This window comes from Drosophila innubila (genome assembly GCF_004354385.1).
Source record: "Drosophila innubila isolate TH190305 chromosome 2L unlocalized genomic scaffold, UK_Dinn_1.0 4_B_2L, whole genome shotgun sequence".
Taxonomy (NCBI): Eukaryota; Metazoa; Arthropoda; class Insecta; order Diptera; family Drosophilidae; genus Drosophila; species Drosophila innubila.
Window position 1 is genome coordinate 6,907,900 of NW_022995372.1, and position 23,784 is coordinate 6,931,683.

General features: G+C 38.3%; 9 protein-coding genes across 10 annotated transcripts; 5 read left to right on the plus strand and 4 right to left on the minus strand.

Annotated features, from left to right (window-relative positions):
* Positions 1 to 478: 478 nt before the first annotated feature.
* LOC117781038 (caspase-like) lies at positions 479 to 1,410 on the minus strand. The gene has a single exon (XM_034617754.1). It carries the CDS (start codon positions 1,361 to 1,363, stop codon positions 500 to 502), a length of 864 nt encoding a protein of 287 aa, XP_034473645.1. The 5' UTR covers positions 1,364 to 1,410; the 3' UTR covers positions 479 to 499.
* A 394-nt stretch (positions 1,411 to 1,804) lies between these two features.
* Positions 1,805 to 5,024, plus strand: LOC117781805 (probable tyrosyl-DNA phosphodiesterase). The gene is made up of 5 exons (XM_034618672.1): positions 1,805 to 1,959; positions 2,029 to 2,563; positions 3,119 to 3,508; positions 4,177 to 4,774; positions 4,829 to 5,024. Exons 1-5 carry the CDS (start codon positions 1,884 to 1,886, stop codon positions 4,958 to 4,960), a joined length of 1,731 nt encoding a protein of 576 aa, XP_034474563.1. The 5' UTR covers positions 1,805 to 1,883; the 3' UTR covers positions 4,961 to 5,024.
* A 288-nt stretch (positions 5,025 to 5,312) lies between these two features.
* Positions 5,313 to 11,006, plus strand: LOC117781649 (probable tyrosyl-DNA phosphodiesterase). Its single transcript, XM_034618437.1, is given in 6 exon segments — positions 5,313 to 5,432; positions 9,113 to 9,430; positions 9,567 to 9,956; positions 10,016 to 10,164; positions 10,167 to 10,591; positions 10,790 to 11,006. Coding segments are annotated over 5 exon segments (1,440 nt in total). The 5' UTR covers positions 5,313 to 5,432; positions 9,113 to 9,119; the 3' UTR covers positions 10,955 to 11,006.
* Positions 6,095 to 7,301, plus strand: LOC117781650. The gene is made up of 2 exons (XM_034618438.1): positions 6,095 to 6,839; positions 6,896 to 7,301. The coding sequence occupies exons 1-2, from the start codon at positions 6,353 to 6,355 to the stop codon at positions 7,249 to 7,251; spliced, it is 843 nt and encodes a 280-aa protein (XP_034474329.1). The 5' UTR covers positions 6,095 to 6,352; the 3' UTR covers positions 7,252 to 7,301.
* On the minus strand, positions 7,340 to 8,823 carry LOC117781651 (protein ALP1-like). The gene is made up of 3 exons (XM_034618439.1): positions 8,207 to 8,823; positions 8,042 to 8,147; positions 7,340 to 7,984 (listed from the first exon to the last, which is right to left on the minus strand). Exons 2-3 carry the CDS (start codon positions 8,068 to 8,070, stop codon positions 7,441 to 7,443), a joined length of 573 nt encoding a protein of 190 aa, XP_034474330.1. The 5' UTR covers positions 8,071 to 8,147; positions 8,207 to 8,823; the 3' UTR covers positions 7,340 to 7,440.
* Positions 11,007 to 11,320: 314 nt separating the features above from the next.
* On the plus strand, positions 11,321 to 19,027 carry LOC117780088 (adenylyl cyclase-associated protein 1). 2 transcript variants are annotated; one of them, XM_034616488.1, is made up of 8 exons: positions 11,328 to 11,453; positions 13,535 to 13,861; positions 14,782 to 15,277; positions 15,378 to 15,502; positions 16,563 to 16,911; positions 17,435 to 17,982; positions 18,039 to 18,550; positions 18,611 to 19,027. In XM_034616488.1, exons 2-8 carry the CDS (start codon positions 13,564 to 13,566, stop codon positions 18,692 to 18,694), a joined length of 2,412 nt encoding a protein of 803 aa, XP_034472379.1. In that variant the 5' UTR covers positions 11,328 to 11,453; positions 13,535 to 13,563; the 3' UTR covers positions 18,695 to 19,027. The 2 variants fall into 2 exon arrangements, with proteins under 2 accessions (XP_034472380.1, XP_034472379.1); XM_034616489.1 differs by lacking the exons at positions 13,535 to 13,861; positions 14,782 to 15,277; positions 15,378 to 15,502 and having other exon boundaries at positions 11,321 to 11,453; positions 18,611 to 18,754.
* LOC117780090 (vacuolar protein sorting-associated protein 29) lies at positions 18,932 to 19,987 on the minus strand. Its single transcript, XM_034616490.1, has one exon. It carries the CDS (start codon positions 19,861 to 19,863, stop codon positions 19,315 to 19,317), a length of 549 nt encoding a protein of 182 aa, XP_034472381.1. The 5' UTR covers positions 19,864 to 19,987; the 3' UTR covers positions 18,932 to 19,314.
* A 501-nt stretch (positions 19,988 to 20,488) lies between these two features.
* Positions 20,489 to 21,779, plus strand: LOC117781391 (general transcription factor IIH subunit 3). The gene is made up of 5 exons (XM_034618144.1): positions 20,489 to 20,551; positions 20,611 to 20,791; positions 20,853 to 21,048; positions 21,108 to 21,526; positions 21,583 to 21,779. The coding sequence occupies exons 1-5, from the start codon at positions 20,515 to 20,517 to the stop codon at positions 21,653 to 21,655; spliced, it is 906 nt and encodes a 301-aa protein (XP_034474035.1). The 5' UTR covers positions 20,489 to 20,514; the 3' UTR covers positions 21,656 to 21,779.
* On the minus strand, positions 21,765 to 23,420 carry LOC117781390 (5-methylcytosine rRNA methyltransferase NSUN4). Its single transcript, XM_034618143.1, has one exon. The coding sequence runs from the start codon at positions 23,300 to 23,302 to the stop codon at positions 21,785 to 21,787; it is 1,518 nt and encodes a 505-aa protein (XP_034474034.1). The 5' UTR covers positions 23,303 to 23,420; the 3' UTR covers positions 21,765 to 21,784.
* Between the last annotated feature and the right edge of the window lie 364 nt (positions 23,421 to 23,784).

The window sequence follows — 23,784 nt, forward strand, 5'->3', positions numbered from 1 at the left end:
GTTAGAGATGGGAAATTTTCAACAAACGAAAATTTAAATTTTAGTTCATGCAAATTTTTAAATGCAATAACTTAAAAATTAATTAACATTTTGATAAAGAATTTAAAATACGAAATTCGAAAAAAATGTATATAAATTTTAATGAAGGTTTGAAGCTCGTCAGCCCAAGGGGACAAAAGTTAAAAATTGTATTGTAAAAAGAAAAAAAAAAGTATCATAAAATCGAGAAAATTCTAACCAAAACTCCGCAAAAATTTACCAAATTCTAGCTTCAAAAATAAGAAATATTTCAATTTAGTCAATTTTTCAAAGTTGCAACTAAATTTTTGTTTTTATTAAATTAGAACAAGTTGCCAGATCGGGAAATTCTGTAGGGTGGCAGCCCCAATTAGAATTGGAATGATTAAATTTCATTATTTATTTTTGTATTTTTTATCTTCTTTTATTTAAGGATACTTTTGTTATTAAATGACTAATTTGCTGTAAACTGGTAGCTTATTTAAATACTTATTTTTTCTTCGTCAACTTTACTCGTAAATTGTTTGTATAAAATCGCACTACTGTCGTAAAAATGTAACTTTCGCGTTAACGTGGACATGGTACAAGTAATTTGCTTTTTCTGGTGCATTGTCGCTCTAAGTGGATTGTGGCTCTCAAAATTAAAAGCAACACGTTGAGCCACAAATGTCAGCAGAGTTAATATATCTCGACTGGACCCATGGGCCGTGAGCTCTTCACAGAGACTCTGTATAAACCAGCTACCGTCGACTGTGTTTCTCCAGGAGCAGTATCCAGGTAAAGTTGAATAGGCAATCAGAAAATCCTGATGAGTCGGTATTCTGAAATTGATATATGAAAAGCTTTCGTTGTCTGGAAATTCTGGTTCAAGGGCGGGGTATCCTGGATCCTTGAGATCTCCTTGACAGGCCTGAATAATAAATAACTTTGGTTTGCCCGCCAACGAAGGGCAATTGTCAGTCGCAAATGGTCGCCAGATACTTTCCAGTGAATAAGCCGAGTCTCTGGCATGAATGTAACCCGTTTTACCATGAGAAAGTATCGCTACTAAGATACAATCATATTTCGAATAATTTCGCGATGCCGTCGTTTTGATATTATACAAAATATCTCTTTTTGAAAGATCCATATATTCAAAGACTTTAAAGCCCAAGCGTTTAAGCACAGTTCCAAGTCTCTCACTATCCACATTTGTTCCCTCGCGGGACTTTAAGTTGGGATCGTCAAAGTGTTCGTTATTAAAGATAAGGGCTCTTCCCCGATATTTATGGCACATTTTGTATTCGGTTTCAACGATATCGGTAACAATTCCGGAGTCATAACTACTTCTGTTAGTGTCTGCCATTTTAGCACTTCGTATTAATGACGGACGACCGTCTACTTCGAGACTCGTTTTATACCTGAATTCCAACAATTGTTAATAAACAATAGGAGTAAATGGCACCATTCCAACTAACTTGCGGTTGACCACAACATTTAATAATAAAACAAACTTCAAATGTATACCACACGGGTTGACTCTGCCACCTTGACTCATTTATTTAAATACAAAATACTTCCCCATAAGTAAATCACGTTAAAAAAATTCCAGTCTATTTATAGTAAATTTGAATTTAAAATTGGCGCAAATAGGGCAGAATTCTTGCTTGTTATCGATAGTGCACCACAAAATAAAAATCGATAATACTGAAATTTGTCGGAAAACAACTGCCTCATTTAATATCGATAGTACGATAGTGAATGACCACACATTAATCGATAGCTGCGATAACAAGCAACCAAGCATCGGCATCTACCGCTTTTATTTACAAGTTTGTTTTTGGTTAAAATTCTTGTTGTTGGCATAAATTTTTAAGTTAAGCAAAATGCAAGAGTGTCCTTACGCCGAGAAATGTTATCGCAAAAATCCCATACACTTCAAGGAATACTCCCATGCGCATTGTAAGTAAATAAAATTATGAAAACAAATTAGCAAATTTGCAAATACTAATTTTTTGCATTTTTAATTAGTGGATTGTATTTACGCAAAAGGCATTGCTGCTGGCAGCAATGAGTACGATATACCAGCCAAGTATTCCAATGAGCTTATTAATCTACAGCTAAAACTTTTGGAGAAATTGTTTCCCAAAGCAGACAAAGAAGATGCTGCAAAAGCAACAATAACAAGAACAACAACTGCTGCGAATCCAGTGAGAATGGAGCAACCAACAAGCACACAGTTGGCCAGCACTAGTCGAGCAGCCGGAGCCAGCAAGGACAACTCGAATCTGGCCAAGAAACAAAAGCTCAACGAGCGCAACATTCGCGATTATATTCCCGTTGTCGTGGAAAAGGGACGCATGGCCAAAAAACTGGAGCGTGCTGCGCCCTACAACATGTTCCTCACAGCAATCACAGACTCAAAGCCCACACACCAGGAACCTTTAAGCATTACGCTGCAGGAGATACTCGATGAGAGTCTGGGAGATATTGAATCGAGTGTGCAAATCAATTTTATGATTGATATTGGCTGGCTGCTGGGACATTATTACTTTGCGGGAATACTGTAAAAAAGCTGATTTTTATACCCGTTACTTCAAAAATAAGTAAAAGGGTATATTGTGCTCGTTGGAATGTATGTAACAGGGAGAAGGAGGCATCTCCGACCCTATAAAGTATATATATTCTTGATCAACATCAACAGCCGAGTCGATATAGACATGTGTGTCTGTCCGTCTGTGTGAGCGCCTAGATCTTAGAGACTATAAGAGATAGACCAAACTTTCACCCATAGACTCCAAATGCGTTGGAGCAGATCAAGTTTGTTTTAAATTTTTAACACGCCCCCGCAAATCGAAAATAATTATTACACCCACGGGTTTTATTGCAATTTACGTCATCTATTAGAACAAGTAGAACGGCAGTAATAGCTAACCAAAGTAATTAATAATGAAGCCAATACAAGCACCCAAAAGTATGCAGTAGATTTCATTAGATATTAATTTGTATATAGTACTTTTGTGTATATTGAAATAAGTAACGGGTATTCTATGGTCGGGATTTCGACTATAGCTTTTCCGACTAGTTCTTTATATGTATATAATGATTATATCGTTTACAGAGATAAACCACTGCTTGTGCTGTATGGCGATGAATCACCCGAGTTACTGGGCATTGGAAAGTTTAAGCCTCAGGTAACAGCTATTAAGGTTAATATGCCAACACCGTTCGCCACATCGCACACAAAGATGATGTTGCTTGGCTATGCGGATAACTCGATGCGTGTTGTCATCTCCACAGCCAATTTGTACGAGGATGATTGGCACAATCGCACTCAGGGATTGTGGATAAGTCCACGTCTGCCGGCATTGCCCGATGATGCAGACACAGCAGCTGGTGAGAGCAGGACGGGATTCAAACAAGATCTTATGCTTTATCTCGTGGAGTACAAGATATCGCAGCTACAACCTTGGATAGCACGCATACGCAAAAGTGATTTCAGTGCCGTCAAGTAAGTCGGAATCTCCTCCCTGAAACAGCTATTTTTGTAAAGGGTTCTATTTCAGTTTCATCCTTTCAGAAATCAGAACCGATATTTGTTTTGATTTGATTCCTTGTTTAAAAGTTAAAACATGAGATTTAAACAGGAAATAACACCGTAACCGGTATCGGAACCGTTAACCAAAACTTACCGTTTCTTTAATGCTATTTAATTAATGCTCTAACAAGAACCGAAAACTGAAACTCTCTCAGAGGTTTGACCAACTTCAAACCGTCATATCTTTAGCAAAACTTAACCAATTTTCAAGCGGAATGTCATTTTGATTATAATTTGGCTTCTAATATCATTCTGTATTTAAATTTTATTAAATTCGGGAAAAAAAATTATTTTCCTCTAGAACTCGCCCTTTGAAATTTCGAAAACTCAAAATTTTAAATCTTAAATTTTCACTTTTAATCAACTCCTTATATCGTAGTTAGTATAAAACAGAGACTATTCATTTTCTTGTAAAAAATCATTTCAAAATTTAAAAATTTCATTTTGATCATGGTTTAGCCTCTAAATTTAATCAAATGACAAAGTTATGAAAGTTTTGAAGGTGGTCAAGCCTTGAACCGTTCCGATATTAGTTCCGGTATTATTCCCTGCTATGTTCACTGCATTTTTTTTTTCCACAGCGTGTTCTTTGTAGGCTCCGTGCCTGGTGGTCATCGGGAGAGCGCTGTGCGTGGCCATCCCTGGGGATGTGCTCGCCTCGGCTCACTGCTGGCCAAGCACGCTGCCCCCATTGATGATCGCATACCTGTCGTCTGTCAGAGCTCCAGCATTGGCAGCCTGGGAGCCAATGTGCAGGCCTGGATACAGCAAGATTTTGTCAACAATTTACGCAAGGATTCATCGCCAGTGGGAAGACTGCGTCAGCTGCCAGCCTTTAAGATGATCTATCCCAGCTTTGGCAATGTGTCGCGCAGTCACGATGGCATGTTGGGAGGGGGATGTCTGCCCTATGGCAAGAACACCAACGATAAGCAACCTTGGCTTAAAAATCATCTGCAACAATGGAAGTCAGGAGATCGGCATCGTTCCCAGGCTATGCCACATATTAAAAGCTATACCCGTTTTAATCTGGAGGAACAGTGCGTCTATTGGTTTGTCTTGACCTCGGCGAATTTATCAAAAGCTGCCTGGGGATCGTTTAACAAGAACTCTAATATACAGCCATGTCTTCGTATTGCCAACTACGAGGCAGGAGTTCTCTTCCTACCTAGATTTGTGGTAGGTACTAGGTATTACTTGGGTTAGTCTACCTATTTATTATGCACTTTGCAGACTGGTGAGGAGACATTTCCTTTGGGTAATGCGCGAGATGGTGTACCAGCTTTTCCCTTGCCCTACGATGTGCCATTAACTCCGTATGGACCAGATGATACACCCTTCCTAATGGATTATCTGCAGGGTTAAGAAGCTGTTCCTTTATTGTGATGATTAAATAAATAAATAAATACATATGTATACTCTAAGTAAACATTTTAATATTATTTATTTTGTTTTATTTTCTGCCTACAGCAAATTATAATTCTTATTCGCATTTCAGTTCATAATTTAATTTAATATTAATTTTAATTGTTAGTTTAGTATATAATTTTTAGTCTTATCTTATTATCTTAATATTTTTATTTCCGACTGCTTTTCGTCGAGTATTAATAAATTCATAAATGTTTTAAGTAGGCGCCAAACGAAATTATCGATAAAAAGAAACTATCACAATGCAGACAGATATCGGCATCACATATCGATAATAGAATGCATTGCGAATTTGCAACTTGCCAATTGCGAGTAATAAACAAACGCTTGTTGCGCCATTTGCTAATAAGACATTTACGGTTGGTTATTAAATTTTAGCAGCTTATCTTCCAATTATAAATGCTGATATGTAAGTTTATAACTTTTAAATAACAACTATTTTTTTTTAAAACAAGTTATTTTAGTATCTTTCATTAAATGTGATTAAGTTACAATTCGCATAAGAGTATTTATTGTCATAAAATACAGCTGTGTCTGGACAGAGTGATATATGTATGTATTTGTGCAGTTTAATAAGACTTTTAAGCTAATAGAAACATAGAACAAATGAATGCGGGTATTCCCAATATTCTGATGTCGAGCTTTTCAAGGTTATCGCACATTATAATCAATTATAGCTTATTGATAACAAATTCAGGAATAATTATTAATAACTTCTTTATAGCTGTTTATTATTGATTTTATTAAAATGTACGCTATTTATTATTATTATTTACTCAATTTATTCGGCAGCTTAAATGAGTTCAACAGGCGAATATTGTGAATTAGCTGTTACATTTCAGCACATTTTAAAACGATAAGCGTTTATACTATGTACTACAATAGAATTTAAGGTCACTTAAAAATAATATTCACTTCTCGCGTTGATTCCCATTTAAAGAGTATTTATAAGTGCGATGTAACTAAACTTGTTTTCATTAACCCGATTTAAGCTGCTGTATAAACATGGTAATTGCGTTATTTAAACCGGTTGTGTTTATCAGGTGATGCACAGAGTTGTATAGGGAAAGTTGCAAATTTTCTTAAGATATCAGCTGATTATGAAAACTATTTAAAGCGAAAAGTGTTTATACTACTGTTTTAAATCGATTTAAGAACAATAAAACTGGGCTCTTACTCATCGATTTCATTAAGTCAAATCGCTTCACTAAACCGATTGTAGCTGTCGCCTAAACGGGTTATACATCGATTTGTAAAACCACTTGAAAGAAATTCTGCATGCAAACAAAGTTGCAAGTTGCAAAGTGAACATGCAAATATAATAGAGAAATGGATAAATCAATCAGAAAAAGAAGTTCTTGGAAAGAAAGAGAAGTTGTTGTGATGCTGGAAATTATAAGAGATTCCCGTGTCTTACAGCTACTACACAAAACCAAACGCAACAGAACAATTTATGAAGATGTTGCAAAAGAAATGGTATCGAAGGGATATAATAAAACCGCTATTCAAATAAGAGGAAAATTCAAATCATTAAAAATTGAGTACTACAAGGCAAAGCGATCAAGTGATTTTGATCGAGAATGCTGCCGTTTTTTTGATATTTTGGATGAAATTTTGGATAATCGTCCTGCGGGGAGCTCTGAATTATTGGATAAGTCCCAAATGTCTGCAGACGCTTGCTTAAATGAAGAGATTTTCGAGGACGGTTGTGAGGAGGAATCGACAAATGAAATCATTGAAAATTCATTTGCTGAAATTTCAAATATTTCAAATACATCCAGCACATCGCCACCTTTCAAAACTTTAAAGGCGTCAAGTAAGTTAATAGTGTTTACAATTAATTTTTTTTTAAATTGGTAATTTATTTTACAGAAAAACCAACTTACCAAAAGATTATGGAAAATTTCACTGAAGAGTGGAAGCAAACACAAAATAATTTGATTAAGTTTTTAAAGGAACAGGACGAAAAACACATTGCCAACATCGAACGAATTATGGATACAAATCGTAATGAAATGAGGAAGATAATGGAGGAGGATAGACGGGAATCTGCAAAAATGTTCTCAAGTCTATTGAATTCATTCCATAATACAAATCAGGATCCTATAGCTTCTTGGCACTATGAATCTTCTCCCCATTATGACGATAATGAGATGGTTGAAGATGAAAGTGCACTTGTTTCAACACCACAATTATCTCCAATGGTGAAACCAGAACCAAATGAATAGTATATATAGTACACTCAAATAATTTGATATAAATATTTCATTTATATTTAGTTTACATTCTGTTTTAAATTAAAAATACGGCGAACGGTACAAAAGTTATCTTTTAAATAACCAGATTTGATAGTATACATATAAATTAAAAAATTTCTATACATAAATAATTTAAATTTATTTATGATTCATAAATCGCTACTTAACATTTTCCTTTAAATATCTTCTTAATACAGTTCTCATGTCTTTTGCTTGAATATTGTCTTCACTCAATGAATCGGTTAAATTTTCTTCTCGAGGTTGAGGATATTCGCTGTTACATTGATGAGAAAGATCCCAGGAGTCTGAAAATGATTCTTTCTGTTCCTCAACAAAGTTGTGCAAGATTGCACAAGCTAAAACCACTTGTGGCACAAAACTTGGTTTAACATCGATCCTTTTAGCCAAACATCCCCAACGACCTTTTAAACGTCTAAACGTAATTTTTATAACGTTTTGAGTCGAACTCAAATGACAATTAAACGATTCTTCATCAAAGGTATGAATTTCAATATATGGCTTCATTAGCCATGGGAGGAGAGGATGAGCGGGATTTCCAACTAAAAACAGTGGTACTTTTATATCATGATGCAATTTTGTAAATGTTGGTATCATGTGCTCCGAGTTTTTGTAGAGATCGGATTCCTTAAGTATCGTGGCGTCGTGCGTGATTCCAGGAAGTTTGACGCTGACATCAGTGAACCTGTTAAACATGAATACAAAAGAATATTAGATTTCAATTTTATAGTTATAAAATTACCTATAATTGTTGTCCACAACTCCTTGCATTACAACTGATGCCCATCCTTTTCTGTTTATGTAGTCGGAAAAATCTTCCTTTGGCGGAAGTATTGGAAAATGGATTTCTAAATAATATAATTTAATGTTAGTTTTTGTAGTACTAATTGATAGATTCAAATATTACCATCTATTGCTCCAATAATGTTTGGAATATGCGATTTTTCTCAAATTCGTCTGCAATTTCCAAAGCTTGCTGCAGATGTGGAAACTTTATTAGCTGACTTTTCAGTTGAATTATCGCATTTACAACTATATGAAAATATTTGTGGACTGTACTTTTGTGAATGCCAAAAACGTCACCCACAAATCGATATTCTACACAAGATGCCAATTTGTACAGACAGACTGCAACTTGTTTTTCAACTGACAGAGGTGCGCAAATAAATGACGTGCAATCACTCTTTAAATATGGTTCCAATTTTTTACATAGAAGAGAAAATGATTGCTTTCGCATACGGAACGAATTGAAAAATCTTTCCTCGTTGCCTTCCTCTTGTAATGTGGTCCAATGATCTTCACTGCGTTTTCGATTCCGAAGGCGTGGCACATTGGAATTTAAAATTATTTTTGGAACCGCACTATTTTGTGCTATATGTACTTTTTTTAATGCCTGTCTTTTTTGAAAATCTCTTTTATAAATATCTGTGGCTGAAGATAGCTGGCAAATATAATTGGATCTTTTTCTCTGCGCTCTCATCATTAAAAAACTCAAAATTAATTCTTTTTGCTCGGTATCCATTTTGTCAGTTCACTTTTAAGTTAATCAGCTGAAAATCTGCAATTGTAAAAAAAGGATTTTGGTTAAATCGGGTTTAGCTGCCTAATAAATTAATTAATCTAAGGTAATTAATCTGCGTAAAATACTCTTAGGGAAATTTATTTTAGCTCATGAAATGAGAAATATATATAATTTAAAGCTATACTATATTTGTGTGTTAATTCGATATTTTAAATTATTTGAAAACTATTAAATGATTAGAATTTGATTTGTTTATTTTTATTGAATAAATGCTCCCTACACCTATTCCAGTAACAATATGAGTGACGATATTGTCGACGAAATTTCCGAGTTCCTAAGCTCTCTAACGCTTGGCAGGATTGCCATTTCAGAACATATTCCCGTTGTTGTGAGGAAAGGTGGCATGGCCAAAAAATTGGAGCGTGCAGCGCCCTACAACATGTTCCTCACAGCCATCACAGACTCGAAGACCACACACCACGAGCCCCTAACCATAACGATGCAGGAAATCTTCGATGAAAGTCTGGGTGAAATCGAGTCGAGTGTGCAAGTCAATTTTGAAATAGATATTAACTGGCTATTGGCTCACCATCATTATGCGGGAATACTGTAAATATCCATCATAATATGAGGGTCTGGTGAAAAGATTTCGGATTTTAAAATGAAGACGTAACTTCAAATCAGTCAAGCCGGAAACTTTCGCCCTATTCTCAAATATTTATTAAAGTCTTGAAATCTCTTGCAGTGAAAAACCGCTGCTAATTCTCTACGGCACAGAAACGCCCGAATTGCTGAAGATTGGAGAACTAAAGCCTCAAATAACCGCAATTCAAATTAAAATGACATCACAATATGCCGCATCGCACGCAAAAATAATGTTGCTCGGTTATGCGGATGGATCGATGCGAATTGTCATTGGAACATCCAATTTGAATGGCGATGATTGGCACAATCGGACGCAGAACTTGTGGATGAGTCCACTACTGCCGGCATTGGCCGAGGATGCAGCCGCAACTGCTGGTGAAAGTGCCACAGGATTCAAAGTAGATTTAATTCAGTTACTCTTAGACTACAAGGTAACACAGTTGAATGCATGGATAGAACGCATACGCAAAAGTGATTTAAGCGCCATCAAGTGAGTAAAATCTTTCAAATTTACCAATAATATATTAATTCACTCAACTCACTCCATAGCGTATTTCTTATACCATCCGTTCCTGGTGAGCATACGGACTGGAGACGTGTTTGGGGCTGTGATCGTCTAGGTTTAGTGTTGTCAAAGCACGTTGCACCCATTAATGATAGTATTCCCGTTGTCTGCCAGAGCTCCAGCATCGGCAGCTTTGTCCCAGTGTGAGTGGCTGGGTACAGCGAGATTTGATCCGAAATCTACGTAAGACTTCAGCGCCCGTTAGTCGTTATAGTCAAAGCTTTGTGCCCTTCAAGATGATTCATCCCAGCCTTCGCAATGTGATTGGCAGTCACGACGGCATGATGGGTGCGTGTAGTCCCTATCCAAAAGAGTTTAACGATAGACAGCCCTGGCTTAAGGATCATCTGCTGCAGTGGAAATCCGATGCTCGACATCGCTCACAGGCCATGCCACATAACAAGTGCTATGCGCGCTTTAATGAGGATCAGCAGTGTCTCTATTGGTTTCTACTGACTTCGGCGAATGTATCAAAGGCTGCCTGGGGCGTTTCTAATCGATTTAGCATACTGCGTATTTCCAACTATGAAGCGGGTGTTCTCTTTTTGCCAAGATTTGTGGTGAGTTTAATTTTTGGCTACATTGGTTATTTAAAGACAGCTAGTCAAATAATAGTTTTGACAAAGACAAATCTATACACATTTTTCTTTCTATTTTATCATTGGCTTTGACTACGTCTTAAATTAAAATTAATGTGGGAAGTTTGTACTTTGCAAAACACTTGCTAGACCAATTGTATTTATTTACTTATTTTGTAGACTGGCGAAGAAACTTTTCCCTTGGGCAATTCACGGAGTGGTGTTCCAGCTTTTCCTATGCCTTACGATGTTCCATTGACGCCATATGAACCTGATGATGTGCCATATGTAGGGGAACATAAACTGGCATGGTATCTACAAAATGTTGCAAGCATTGAAAACTGAAAGTATCAGAATTTGTATTTAACATAAAATATCAACTTGTTTTTAAAGATGTTGCCACCTGGCATAAAAAAGTAGTTATTTCTTTTAGGGCTGTCAGACCTAGAAATCTGATCTAGATAATTTTTCATTTATTTTCTTTTTTTTAAATGATCTTGATAATTGTTAAATTTGAAATTTGTGAATTTAAATCGCGCACCTTTTCGAGATCATTTTCGCGAAATCGAACTCTGAAAACAGCTAAAACTAGCTATAAAAAGCTAAGTTGCCCACAGGAATAATTTGAATTATTTTGCTTATCGATTACATTATGCATGGTTCTATCGATGGTAGCACCAGGGATGCAAAATTGGATAAGTACATCGATAGACCTTCATCGATATGGCAAATAATTAGTCACTCGCAAAAATTCATTCGTCGTTGATTTCTCGCATAAAAACAACGCTTAAGCGGTTGAAATTTCTGCATTAACAAATTCTTCACCATTTTATTACATTTTGTGGTAAGTGAATAATAATAATATAGATGTGAGTGTTGTTTGTGCTTTATCTAAAAACAAAAAAGATGTGCGTAAAATCCGTTGATGGACTGTTTTATTTTGTGCCATGCAAATCGTAGCGAAAAGTGCCGGCTGCATTGTTGGGTGGGGTTTGTTCTTTCCGCTCCTGCGGCCAGGCTGTCTGGAATTTAATATGGACACGTACATATACATACAAATATAGATATAAGTATGTGTACTGTGTGTGGGCGCAAAGTGTGTTCGAGGACAAGAGACAGCTGTGTTGTTGTCAGCAACAGCAAGGCGGCTATGCGGGCCATTGAAATATGTATTTTAGCTATTTTTATGTGAATCACTTTTTGTTTGTTAAATTAAATACACTCCCAGCACATACATGTGAATGTAATGTGAGGTTGTGTGTGTGTTTTGGTATATTTATAATTGATGATTTCATATCCATGTCGATTTAATTTGACTATGCATTTTGCAAATGCGCAAATTAATGTACAAATGCAATAATATTGTAGTAATGTTATGAACTCCCCGATACACCGATTGCCCATAGTCTCAAACTTCTCAGCTGTTTGCCGCTTGTTGTTGTTGTGCTTGTCTCTCTGACTCAGTCCCACTGCCAGCTAGAAAGTTTACGCAAGACTGAATAGGTGTATAAGTATTGGTGTGTGTGTGAAATCAAAGATGGCCAAAAAGCGCTATCAGCCAAAACACTCGTACATAGATTAGAAAATTATATCTTTTCTTTTTCGTTGAAAATGAGTTACAGTTAGTCAAGTTTTTTAATTTTGCAAAAAGAATAACTTTTTTGTATATATTATTATTTTTTTATTATTTTAGCTTTTTATGGCTTATTTTTTTTATAAATAAGCAACAAATATGTGTATCTTTTATTTTTGTCAAACCAATTACTTGACATACTATATGCTATTTGGCTTTGACCATATACGGGCAGCAGGTTTAATTTCTAATTAATTGTTATTAGAGAGACGCTCACATAACGGTGCATCTGCCGCAGACATTTAATCTGCTGCATGCATAAGCTCAACATCCTACAATGCAAGAAGAAGTAACTTGTATCTGCAACTGAGCGAAAGTTGTTGGTGCTTTTTTCTTTTGTTCACTCTCAGACGGATTCTCACTCTAATTGCCATCATTTGTTTTAAGCAAGAAAACAACAATAAATTGCGGTGCAATAAACTCATTGTTGCTGCAACTACAATAACAAAAGTCAGTGTGCACAGCTTTTCGCTCCCTGTCTCAATCTCTCTCTCTCTCTCTCTCTCTCTATTTAGTTTGTCTCTCTTTTTACGCGCAAACTCTCTTTGCATTGTTGTTGTCATGGCCACTATGAAGCTTTCCCCGCAGCAGCAGCAAAAGCAACAGCTTAATTTTAACAACAAGATATAACGACCATATAGTCAACCAAAAATAAATAAAAAAGCATATAGTTTAAGTTTAAGCTGTTTGTACATTGTTCATACAGTTGCTCGCCCAAATTTGGACAAGAAGCTGTGCGCGTTATAAAATAGGCAAAGCTTAGCTTACACTGCTGTTAACATGACCTTAACATTGCGCTGTTAATTGCTGCCCCGCTGTGCTCGAGTCCTGTGCGTGCGCTTTTGCTTCTTCCCTTTTAGGGTGTGTTCTGACAACAGCAGAGCAGCAGCTGTGTGTGTATGTGTGCGCGTGTGTGTGACCCAGTTGGGTGCTAGCCGTGGCCTATTGCCGTGCCCAGGCAGTTAAGTTTGGCATTAATATTTGAAAAGTGATTAAATTTGCTAATTTTTAATGTCAAACATATAAGGAAAGTTTGTGTTAAAGTGCGTGTGAAACAATACCAGTGTGTGTGTGTTATACGATACAAAGAAGCTGAAGGAGTGGTTTTTGCTTTTGGTTTACACTTAATTTCATTTTCCTTTGCGGTATTTGTCATTCGCCTAACTAATTTTTATATGGCTGCTTTCGTCGTTGTCGTCGCTGCTGCTGCTGCTGTTGTTGTTGTTGTAACTGACAAGAAGTCTTAAATTAAAACGGAAATTGCATAATCTTAATGTGATTCATATTTTAAGTACATACGAAGCCAACAACAGCCGCAAAAATGTTCTCATGCTGTCGTGCAAATTCAAAAGCAGCTAAAAAGGATAAGGACAAGGATAAGCATAGTAAAAGCGACGACGATGCAACAAACGAACAAGAAACAAACCCAACAAACGAACCAGAAACTGAAAAACAGGAAACCGAAACCGAAACGGAGGCCAAAGTAAACGGCAATATGTCAGCAACAGAAGTCGCAACTGAACCCGAACCCGAACCCGAACCTATAAACCAACTGGAACCCAAGGAGGCAACTGTCGATAGAAATGCTCCAGATGATGTTGTTATTGAGCCTCAAACTGGTATTCCCAACATGTCTTATTACCCAAATAGTATTATGACCACAAATGCTACAAAACTCTATAACTTGCTGAAGAGCACTTCACTTGGATCCAGGTATCTGGAACTGGACCCAAAACCTATTCAACAGTGCTGCCAGTGGCCAGAACCTGCGCTTCTTGCACCACTTTTTTTTTTTTTAATTTTGTTAAAAGTCACTAGCTATTGTTGCAAACTGTGTCAACACTTTAAACTTTAGTTGTAGAAACGTATTTAATACAAAAATCCAAATCTGTAGAATACTTTGTAATTTGTATAAGTTATATTATTCTTATACAGTCGAGCTTCCTTACGGTGATTTCTGGTTGGACAATCATCATTCTAACATAAAAATAAATAGTTTGGCATTCAGCACAGTACAAATATTTATTTTTGTGTGATGTGTGAAAGGACAAAATACTTTTTTAGAATAGTTCATATTTTAAGTTAAAATCCTTCGTCACAAAATTGTATTTCAGAAAGTTGGGAGCTTGAAAATCGTCGTTATTAGACTTTAACTCGTGTTAATTTTTTTTAAACTTTTTTTTTTTACTAAAGAGAAGTTTGACTGCATAAATTAGGATTGAGAGTTGCAATTAACAATAAGATATCGATTCTTAAACAATTCTAAAACAGTAGCAGATATTACTTTTATATTTATTAATAAATCTTGCCAGTCGGAGTTAAGAGCAAGAAATTTATAAATAAAAAAGTCAATACGCTTCCTTTTGTACATGATTAAAATGTGTAACTTCACGCAATTTTTGAAGAGCTGAATTCTGAAATAATTCTGCAACTCAAACAGATAATTATCATAATAGGAAGAGTCAGATTTAAGCAGCATATGTATTAAGATCATATAAGCCAATTATTGTGTAGTAACCAAGATGTCGCGTGTTCACAGCCATCGATATAGAAGCCACAGCGGTGCGTTCGACGCACTCTTCCACGTCAACAGCGCCTCCCGCCTCGATGACCAGTGTGGACACTGATGATGATGATGATGATAAAGATGGTGTCGGAGCTGGAGTTAAAGCTGCACCTCCACAGCAGCAACAGCAGCAGCAACAACAACAACAACATCAACAACAACCGACCAAGAGCTGTCTGTCGCGTCACAATTCGACGCATCAATCAATCAAGAAGAAGGTGAACATTAGCACACGGGCCGAGATTATTGAGCCGGAGCCATCGCCAACATCACTGCTGATGTCGGCCAATCACAACAACAACAACAACAATTCACTGGCGGATGACGACGAAGTGTTCTCGGACTCCCTGCCACCGCCCAAGCGTGAGAGCATGTGTGCTCCCTACATTGAGGGTGAATTGCTGCCAGAGACTTTGGTCTTTGCCCACGGATTGCCGGCATGGTTTGATGATGAGCGTCTTAACGATATGTACGCGTTCTCTTTCGATTCGAGTTGTTGAGCATTTCCGTTTAAATGTTTTCTCTCTCCCTCTCTTGTTGTTGTAATCCCTTAACGAACATCCATGCAGCGGCTGCATTGAGCCACCCGTCACGCCCGTGGGACGCGATGAGCTGGAGCTAAAACGTCAGCGACTCTACACGGAGCTGTTGCGAGCGGCACACGCCGCCGTCGAGCACAGCGTGGCCGTGCGCGGTAATTGAATGACAATCAACTAGTCTCTCTCTCTCTCTGTCTGTCTCTAATTGATTCTTTTGGTCGCCTCCTGTTGTTGCATGCCCCTAAATTGACATTAAAAATACAAATGTTTTGATTTAAACAGATACTTTGTCGCATTCTCGACATCGTTACAATTTCTATTTGTACTATACCCTATACAAGAAACATTTGAATAATGCATTTTTGAATGCTTTTATTTAATTTTTGGTGAACAAAATTTCAAGTGAAGTTTTATAATAACTAAACAAAGATATTGGTAGAATATTCTTAAAATTCCAACTATAACAGATTGAATACAATTCTTTTTATTAATCATTAAAACTGTTCCCTAAGCTAAAAGACTGAAGAATTCGGAGATTTGTTTAAGTATACACATATACCAATCAATCTTTTTTAGTTTAAAAAGTCTTCTTTAATGATAAATCTCACAAAAATGTATATTTTCAAAATAAACAAATAATTAAAAAAAAAAGGCAAATAAAAAAGTTGAATCGGAGATTTTAGAATAAAAAGTACTGTTGCTAACAGCTGTTAAGTTACTCCCAAAAATATAACATGCGATAGCTGCCCATCAAACAAGAGTCTACAGGTTGTTAGAAGAGATCTTTCAGTTTTCTTTGTACAGGGTATTAAATAGTTTGGCTTTGCCGACTTTATTATAAGTATTTTGTATATATTTTTATAACTTTTTTTTAACTGTGTACAACTTGAAAGTTTGGTTTTTTGTAATATCTCGTCATCATCATTATGAACTGTTCATTCATTCCAGATTCATTCAAAGATTGTTGTTTTTTTTAAGTGTCGTTAAGTTGAACGTTGATTCATGCACTTTGCAAATACCTTTTGATGACATCAAATAAAACAACTTTTCGCATAAGTTTTAATGCTTTCAACTCTTTTTTATTTAGCTGAATCATATATTATAGATAATTGCAATACACGTTTTTGAATTTTACTCATCGATTTTTTACGCACATGTTTTGAAATTAAACGAAATTAAAGCTCAGCTTGAAATATACTTTTTTTTTATCCACAGATAACGAATCGGAATCAAAGCCTACGGCTGCCGTTGAGCATTTGGAAAGGATTTGTGAGCGCTTGGAAACGTTAGTGGATCGTTTGGAGCACACGCTTATTGCACCAGCGTCAGCGCCAGAAATTAAACCAGAGATTGGGATACAAACACCATCACCACCACCGCCGCCACCGCTAACACCAACGCCACCGCCAGTAGCCGCTGTTAGTGCTCCACCTTTAAGCAACAACATGAGTGTCGCCGGCTTTGAGGACATCATGGCGGGGCCATTGAGCCAATATCTCACGCTGTCTGCCAAAATTGGGGGCGATGTTGCCCAGCACGCGAAATTCGTCAAGGCGGCTTTTGAGTAAGTCGTATTTGTAAGAATATAAGGTAGATGAAGGTGTTGCAGACCCTCTAATGTGTCTCAGATCTGGGAGACAATAAGAGCCAAAGCTACATAATTAGGCACACAGACTAATTTTTAATTTATATAAGAGCTAGAGACTCTTCCATATATATAAAACTCTTTGTCATGACTCACTAATTCACTGACTCACTGACTGATCATTGTGAAGGCCAAACTGTAAGACCTAGAAAGCTGAAATTTTCTCTCAACGGATTTCAGAGAGCTTTCCTTCCGCATATTACACAAAATTAAAAAACTCCTTTTTATTATGATCAATACTCTCACTCAATTGCATTTAGATCGGACAAATATAAGGATAGTTATGACCTTTTTAGGTTTTAAGCCAACTCGTCAGTCAAATGTGTGCTGTATTTTTCAGTTCGTTATAGCTTACAATTCATAGATAACTTCAATTTATAGTGAGCTAAGGTTATCTTTTAATCGAGGACATTTTCATGTGGTTTTTCCTTTGTGCTTACAGCGCTCAATTGCGTTACGTGACGCTGGCCACGGAAATAGCTCAGCCGGCGCAGCCAAAGCAAATGGAATTGTTGCAGCCAACATCGACGCAAATTAGCGCCGTCCAGGATTATCGCGAGAAGCATCGTTCGTCGCCGCTATTCAATCACTTGTCGGCCATAAGCGAGAGTATTCCCGCCCTAGGCTGGGTGTGTGTGGCAATGAAGCCGGGTCCGTTGGTCAAGGAGATGAACGATGCAGGGCAATTCTATACGAATCGTGTGCTCAAGGAGTGGAAGGAGAAGGATGCCACGCATGTGGAATGGGCACGCGCTTGGATTCAGACTCTCACGGAACTGCAGGCCTACATTAAGCAGTATCATACAACGGGTCTGGTGTGGTCCGGCAAGGGTGCGGCACCAGCGGGTGGTGCTCCACCACCACCACCACCTGGCGGTCTGCCACCACCACCACCACCACTAGATCTGAGTGCGCTTAAACTGGACAGCGCTGGCGATGAACGTAGTGCGCTCTTTGCCCAAATCAATCAAGGCGCCGACATAACCAAGAGTGAGCATTCAAAACTCTTATAGAATATTCGAAAGACTAACTTGTTTATTTTGTAGATTTAAAGAAGGTTACCGGCGACATGCAAACCCACAAGAATCCATCGCTGCGCACTGGGCCAGCTCCCTTCAAGACGCCCGCCAGCAGCAGCAGCGGTCCAGCAATTGCCGCATCCGTCAAGGAGCCTGTGTTTACCCGCGATGGCAAGAAGTGGCTAATTGAGTATCAGAAGAACAACACTGGTCTGCTTGTGGACAATGCTGAAATGAACAATGTGGTTTACATGTTCCGCTGTGAGGGATCCACGCTCACTGTCAAGGGCAAGGTCAACAACATTGTGCTGGATTCTTGCAAAAAGTGTTCGTTGTTGTTCGATTCGGTTGTTGCTTCCGTTGAGTTTGTCAACTGCCAGAGCGTTCAGATGCAGGTATTGGGTTCGGTGCCAACTGTTTCCATTGATAAGACCGATGGTTGCCAAATGTATTTGTCCAAGGATTCAATGGGCGTTGAAATTGTCAGCTCCAAGTCATCGGAGATGAATGTACTCTTGCCGGAGGCCAGTGGTGACTTTGTAAGTGAAGCAATTAAAATTTCCAAATGTTATGTATATTAATATTTGATTTTATTGCAGACCGAATTGGCTTTGCCGGAGCAGTACAAGACCTTTATTAATGGTAAAACCCTCAAGACTGTGTGCGTCGACAGCCTTGGCTAAAATGTGGTCGGAAGACCGTAATCCATGGGCGTCGCTGATTGCTTTTTAAATTCCCTTCTTCGTATCCCATTTGTATTGATCCAGATTGCAGCAAGCAAAATAATTAATTTTAAGCACACCTTTCGTATCTGTGTATTTATCATTTTATATATCATACGAGAGTTTAAAAAACTGTTGCCAAATTATTGCTGCTGGCCAATATGGGGCAAAAAAAAAAGTATTCATAATTTGCATAAATATTTATTTGTAATTGTAATTGCAATCATCAGCAACGCGACGTAACCCAAACGATAATCTAATTGTATTTATATTAAATTTAATGAGAATATGCACGAACACATTTGTCAACATTTTCAATTATAAAATTAATAATTTTTGCACATAAGCATCATGTAAGAGATCAAGATCGTCAAATGAAAACAAAAGGCAAAACAACTCTTTTATATTCTATTTAAATAAAATTTAAACATTTTTTATTAAATAAAAAAAGGAAACGTGTTTTCTTTTAATTTATACATATTTAATATTCATCATTTCAATTTGCGTAATATAGCCCAAGATCAAATAAAGATCAGGTCAGTGCGAGACAAGTATGGGGAATGATTTGCTGTTAATACTTGTTAAATTTTCTTGTACTCGATGCGCTCCACCTTGACCTCGTCCCCGATCAGTTGGTATACATAGGTTACCACTGTGGTGCTCTGTATATCCATCAGCACAAACGATGGCACCACATTTGCGTCCAGCGGATTGAATGCTCCCGTTGCCGAGCCTGGATTTATGTAGAACTTATTGCCATGCTCATACGCCTCAAACTTGTACGTATGGCCCGTAATTAATATGTCCACGTCCAATTGGCGCTGGATCAATGCCAATGCCTCTGGATCACCTCGCGGCACCACCTGATGACCGTGGCACAGACCGATACGAAATTGACCCACCGTCACAACCTTTTGCTCTGGATAGCTGAGATTCTCGTCGAAATCGCCACGCACTATGTGCACATCGTTGGCGAGTGATTTTAGATAATCGTACGATTCCTTTGTGCAAATATTTCCGGTAGCCAAAATATGATGAATCCGACCGGGCACCAAAAGCTTTTTAAACTTGGCCGGTAAACTGCTGCAGCGGTGTGGTATGTGTAAGTCGCCAAGTACTAGAACGAGCATTTTATGCCTGTGTTGTATTCGCTTTTTATCTCAAACCAGGATGTAATACGTATTCAATGTTTTTATCAACAAAAGTTGGTGAAACGCCCAGCAAAAATCTTTGAGTTGACTAAAACAGCTGTTCACTTTGTATGCGTCTGCGGGTGAATGGCAAAAATAACTAGGTCAGCTGACAACCCTAGTTCAGATATATCAGATGGTAATTAAAAAATACTGAATCAGTATTAATTAGAACGCGTTATTGGTCGCGTGTAGCCCCACTGGAAAATTTAAATGTAAATTTCAATATGCAAAATAACTTTGAAATAAATTAAAAAATTTGATTTAAACTAGAATTCAAAAAATTAGACAAAATTAAGGTTAACAGTTTAATAAAGGTTTGAAGTTTGTCAGCCCTCGGTAAGAGAAGTTAGAAAATTTAATTTTAAAATAACAAAATTTTTATTAAAGTTCTAGAAAATAAAAAGAGAGTCCGAAATTAAGTACAAAAATGAAAGAGCTAATTTCGGAAATGTACTTGTTTTTGTAAGTACAAAAAATCAAGCCAGATCGGAAACTTTTACCGGATGGGCAACTCTCGTTGTGTTACTCAGTTCGCTCCCCCCCCTCCCCGCCCTTTACAGCATTAGTTTGTCAACAGTGCCGGCGAACATGGATGCAGCGGACACAACAGCAACGAGTGACGAAGGTATTTTTTTTACCAAGCTTTAACTTTTTTAAAATCACGTTAAGTTTAAAATATTTCAGCTGAGGCTTGCATTGACCTGTTGGTCATAGTGTTGGACACAAATCCATCGCAGCACATTGTGCGACAGAATCCCCAAAATCTCACACAAATTTTGGAAGCCGTCATCGCATTTGGCAATGCGCATCTCATGCAAAAGGCCCAAAACAAATTGGCCGTAATATCCTGTTCACATCATGCAACGTGAGTGGATTCTAATGATTGGCAAACTAAATATGTAATGTTAAATATGCTCTTTTATTAGAGACTTTCTCTATCCATTGCCTGGTCGGCAGGTGGAGCTGCGTCAGGTTGATGGTCAATATGAGGCATTCAGCTTGGTGGAGAAGACCGTGAAGCAGCAATTGGGCAGCATCTTAATGAGTGCACCGCGACTGAGCTCTCCCTGCGAAAGTCTGCTGGCCGGCAGCATGTCCATGGCCCTTTGTTACATATCCCGTGTAAGTGAATGAAATAGTTTAATTATTATTTCAATTTAAACTTATTGTCTGATTTTTAGTTGCAACGCAATGTTGTCGCTGGCGTCAAGATGCATTCACGCATTCTGGTGCTAACGGGCAGCAATGAGTGCGCCTCTCAGTACATGACCTACATGAATGTCTTCTTTACGGCCCAAAAACTAGGCATTGTGATTGACACCTGCGCTCTGGACAAGACACTCAGCCTGTTGCAACAAGGCTGTGATATAACGACTGGACAATTCCTCAAGGTTACACAGTTGGATGGCTTGCTGCAGTATCTATTATGGGTTTTCCTGCCATCTCCACAGATGCGTCACAAATTGGTGTTGCCGCCACCGCCTAAAGTTGACTATCGAGCCTCTTGTTTCTGTCATCGCGAACTCATCGATATTGGCTATGTTTGCTCCGTCTGTCTGTCCGTCTTTTGCAAATACAGTCCCATTTGCACCACATGCCAGTAAGTACAGATTTGAAGCAAGACTAATACAATTTAATAAACTTTCTTATTTGCAGCACAATCTTCAAGACACCTGGACCACTGCCCATAAAGCCCAAGAAGAAAAAGAAGACTGAGAAACAAATGTGAACAACATAACCATGTTGATATATATATATATATATTATGCATTAAGTACATCCAGGGCATAAGGTATCTTCACTCGATTCACCCTTGCTAGTAATTAAAAACAATCAAATTTGGATTTCTTCAACTGTTTTATGTATTTCGGGTAATTTTACTAAAGTACATTGGACCAAAATTAGCTGGTAAATATGGCAGAACCATTTGACCATATTTTAAGCCCTTTGGCTGCTCAAATTTATAGATATCGCCAAACAGAGCCGTGTGCTGGGTTAAATCCTTAATCGTAGCCGTAATCCCATGTTCGGTGAAGACTTTTTGCAGTGCCATGTGGACGACGCCATCGTTCTGGACGGGAGAAAGGGAGCACGTGGAGTAGACAAGGCTGCCGCCGGGCTTAAGCAAACGCAGACAGTTGGCCAAGATGCCCGCCTGCAGCTCCGGAATGCGCAGACGTTCCTTGATGCGCGACGGCTTGAAGATGTTGTTGTCCTGGTGCATTAGCACATGTCTGTCTGTGGTGCAGGGCACATCCACCAATATCTTGTCATAGCTCGCATATTCATCCAAATTTCTAGCATCGCTTTGACTGAATATCAAATGTTTGCCCGCCCAGCGCTGTTTGTAGTCGAATAGATACTCCTGCATGACGCGACGCAGTTTGTTTAGTCTCGATTCCTGCACATCGTTGCAGACTAGCTGATCCAGATGCAGAGTTTGCAGCATGAGCAGCGATTTGCCGCCTGGTGCGGCACAAGCATCCAACACACGTTCCCCTGGCTGCACCTGGAGGAACAAAGGCGGCAGCACCGATGCGCCGTCCATTAGAAAGTGTGACAGGACACCAGTTAGACATTGCCGTGGTGCCTTAAAGTCCGAGCAGTTGCCCATTTCGTATGTGTAGATGGCCAAATGTTCGGGATACTTGAATGTGGCCTCTGGCTCGATGTTTAGTGGAAAATCAGTGCTGGTTTGATAATATTTATAATGCTCCGACTCGGCCACCCAGTCCTCCATGCCCTTGATGCTATTGGCGGGCATATATTCGTACAAGCCGCCAGTGCCGAATTGTGGATCAACCAAACGGCTCTCATCCAATTGCACATCCTCCTCCAAGGCTCTGGTCAAACTAGGTTCATACCCATGCGAATCACTTGGTTGATTGGTTTCTGTTCTCCGTGGATTGCTCTCATTGTCATAGTTTAGCTGCTGGGGCGGCACATGTCCATCCTCCGCTGCAGTGGGATAAATGGCAGCCACCTCGCGCTCTTGTTGTTTTCGCAGCAATGCATTGAGTTTGTCATCGATTTCGTAATGAGCACGCGTTTCCCCTCCCTTTACATTTGGCTCGTTTCCCTGTCGCTCTCTAGCCAGGTTTATTAGCGATTTGATGTTGATGGCGCCGTCCATTTCCAACATGCTGCATGTCTGCTCTGTGTCCCCAAAATTGTTCACCATGGCAACATATTTGTGCTCGGTTAGCAACGAGGCTCGCATATTTTTCCATCGTCCGCCATAGACGGATCCATAGAAATCGTCAAAGCTATCCAGCGCCCGATCGCAATTGTTCTTCTTGTGCTGCAACACATTCCAGCGCCTTTTGCCACTTTTCCATCTTCGTTGCAGCACGAAAATGCTGCGAACTTTTAACATCTTCTCCGGCACCCGGTAAAATTTGTCTGATTATAAAACAGAGTAGTCGCACTTCGCACGGTTTTCAATTTGTTAGAGAAGTACATATATAATTTGTATTTCTTAATTATTTATATTTTTGTTGTGTTGCATAATGCAACAAGGGTTAATAATTTTTGTTTTCTTTTGTTGCCTCAAATCAAATATTTTATTTACTAATAATTGGGGTATTCCTGAAACAAATTCAGATTTGGTTTCTCCGATCAGGACAGTGCAGTGTGACCAGACAAAATTGGCACTTTTTGCGATTGAGTATTTATTTCCAAAATGTCAATATCTGTTCGGCCAAGGTGTCAGCTGGTCACGAAATCAAGATCAATCGGGTGGGGCGCATGTTTATCGTTTGTGGCCGTTGTGTGCCCAAATAAAATTTAAATTATATTCAGCTCGCTCTTGAAGCAAGCGCTAGAAAGAGATAGCTAACGACGTTTGCTTGGTGAAAA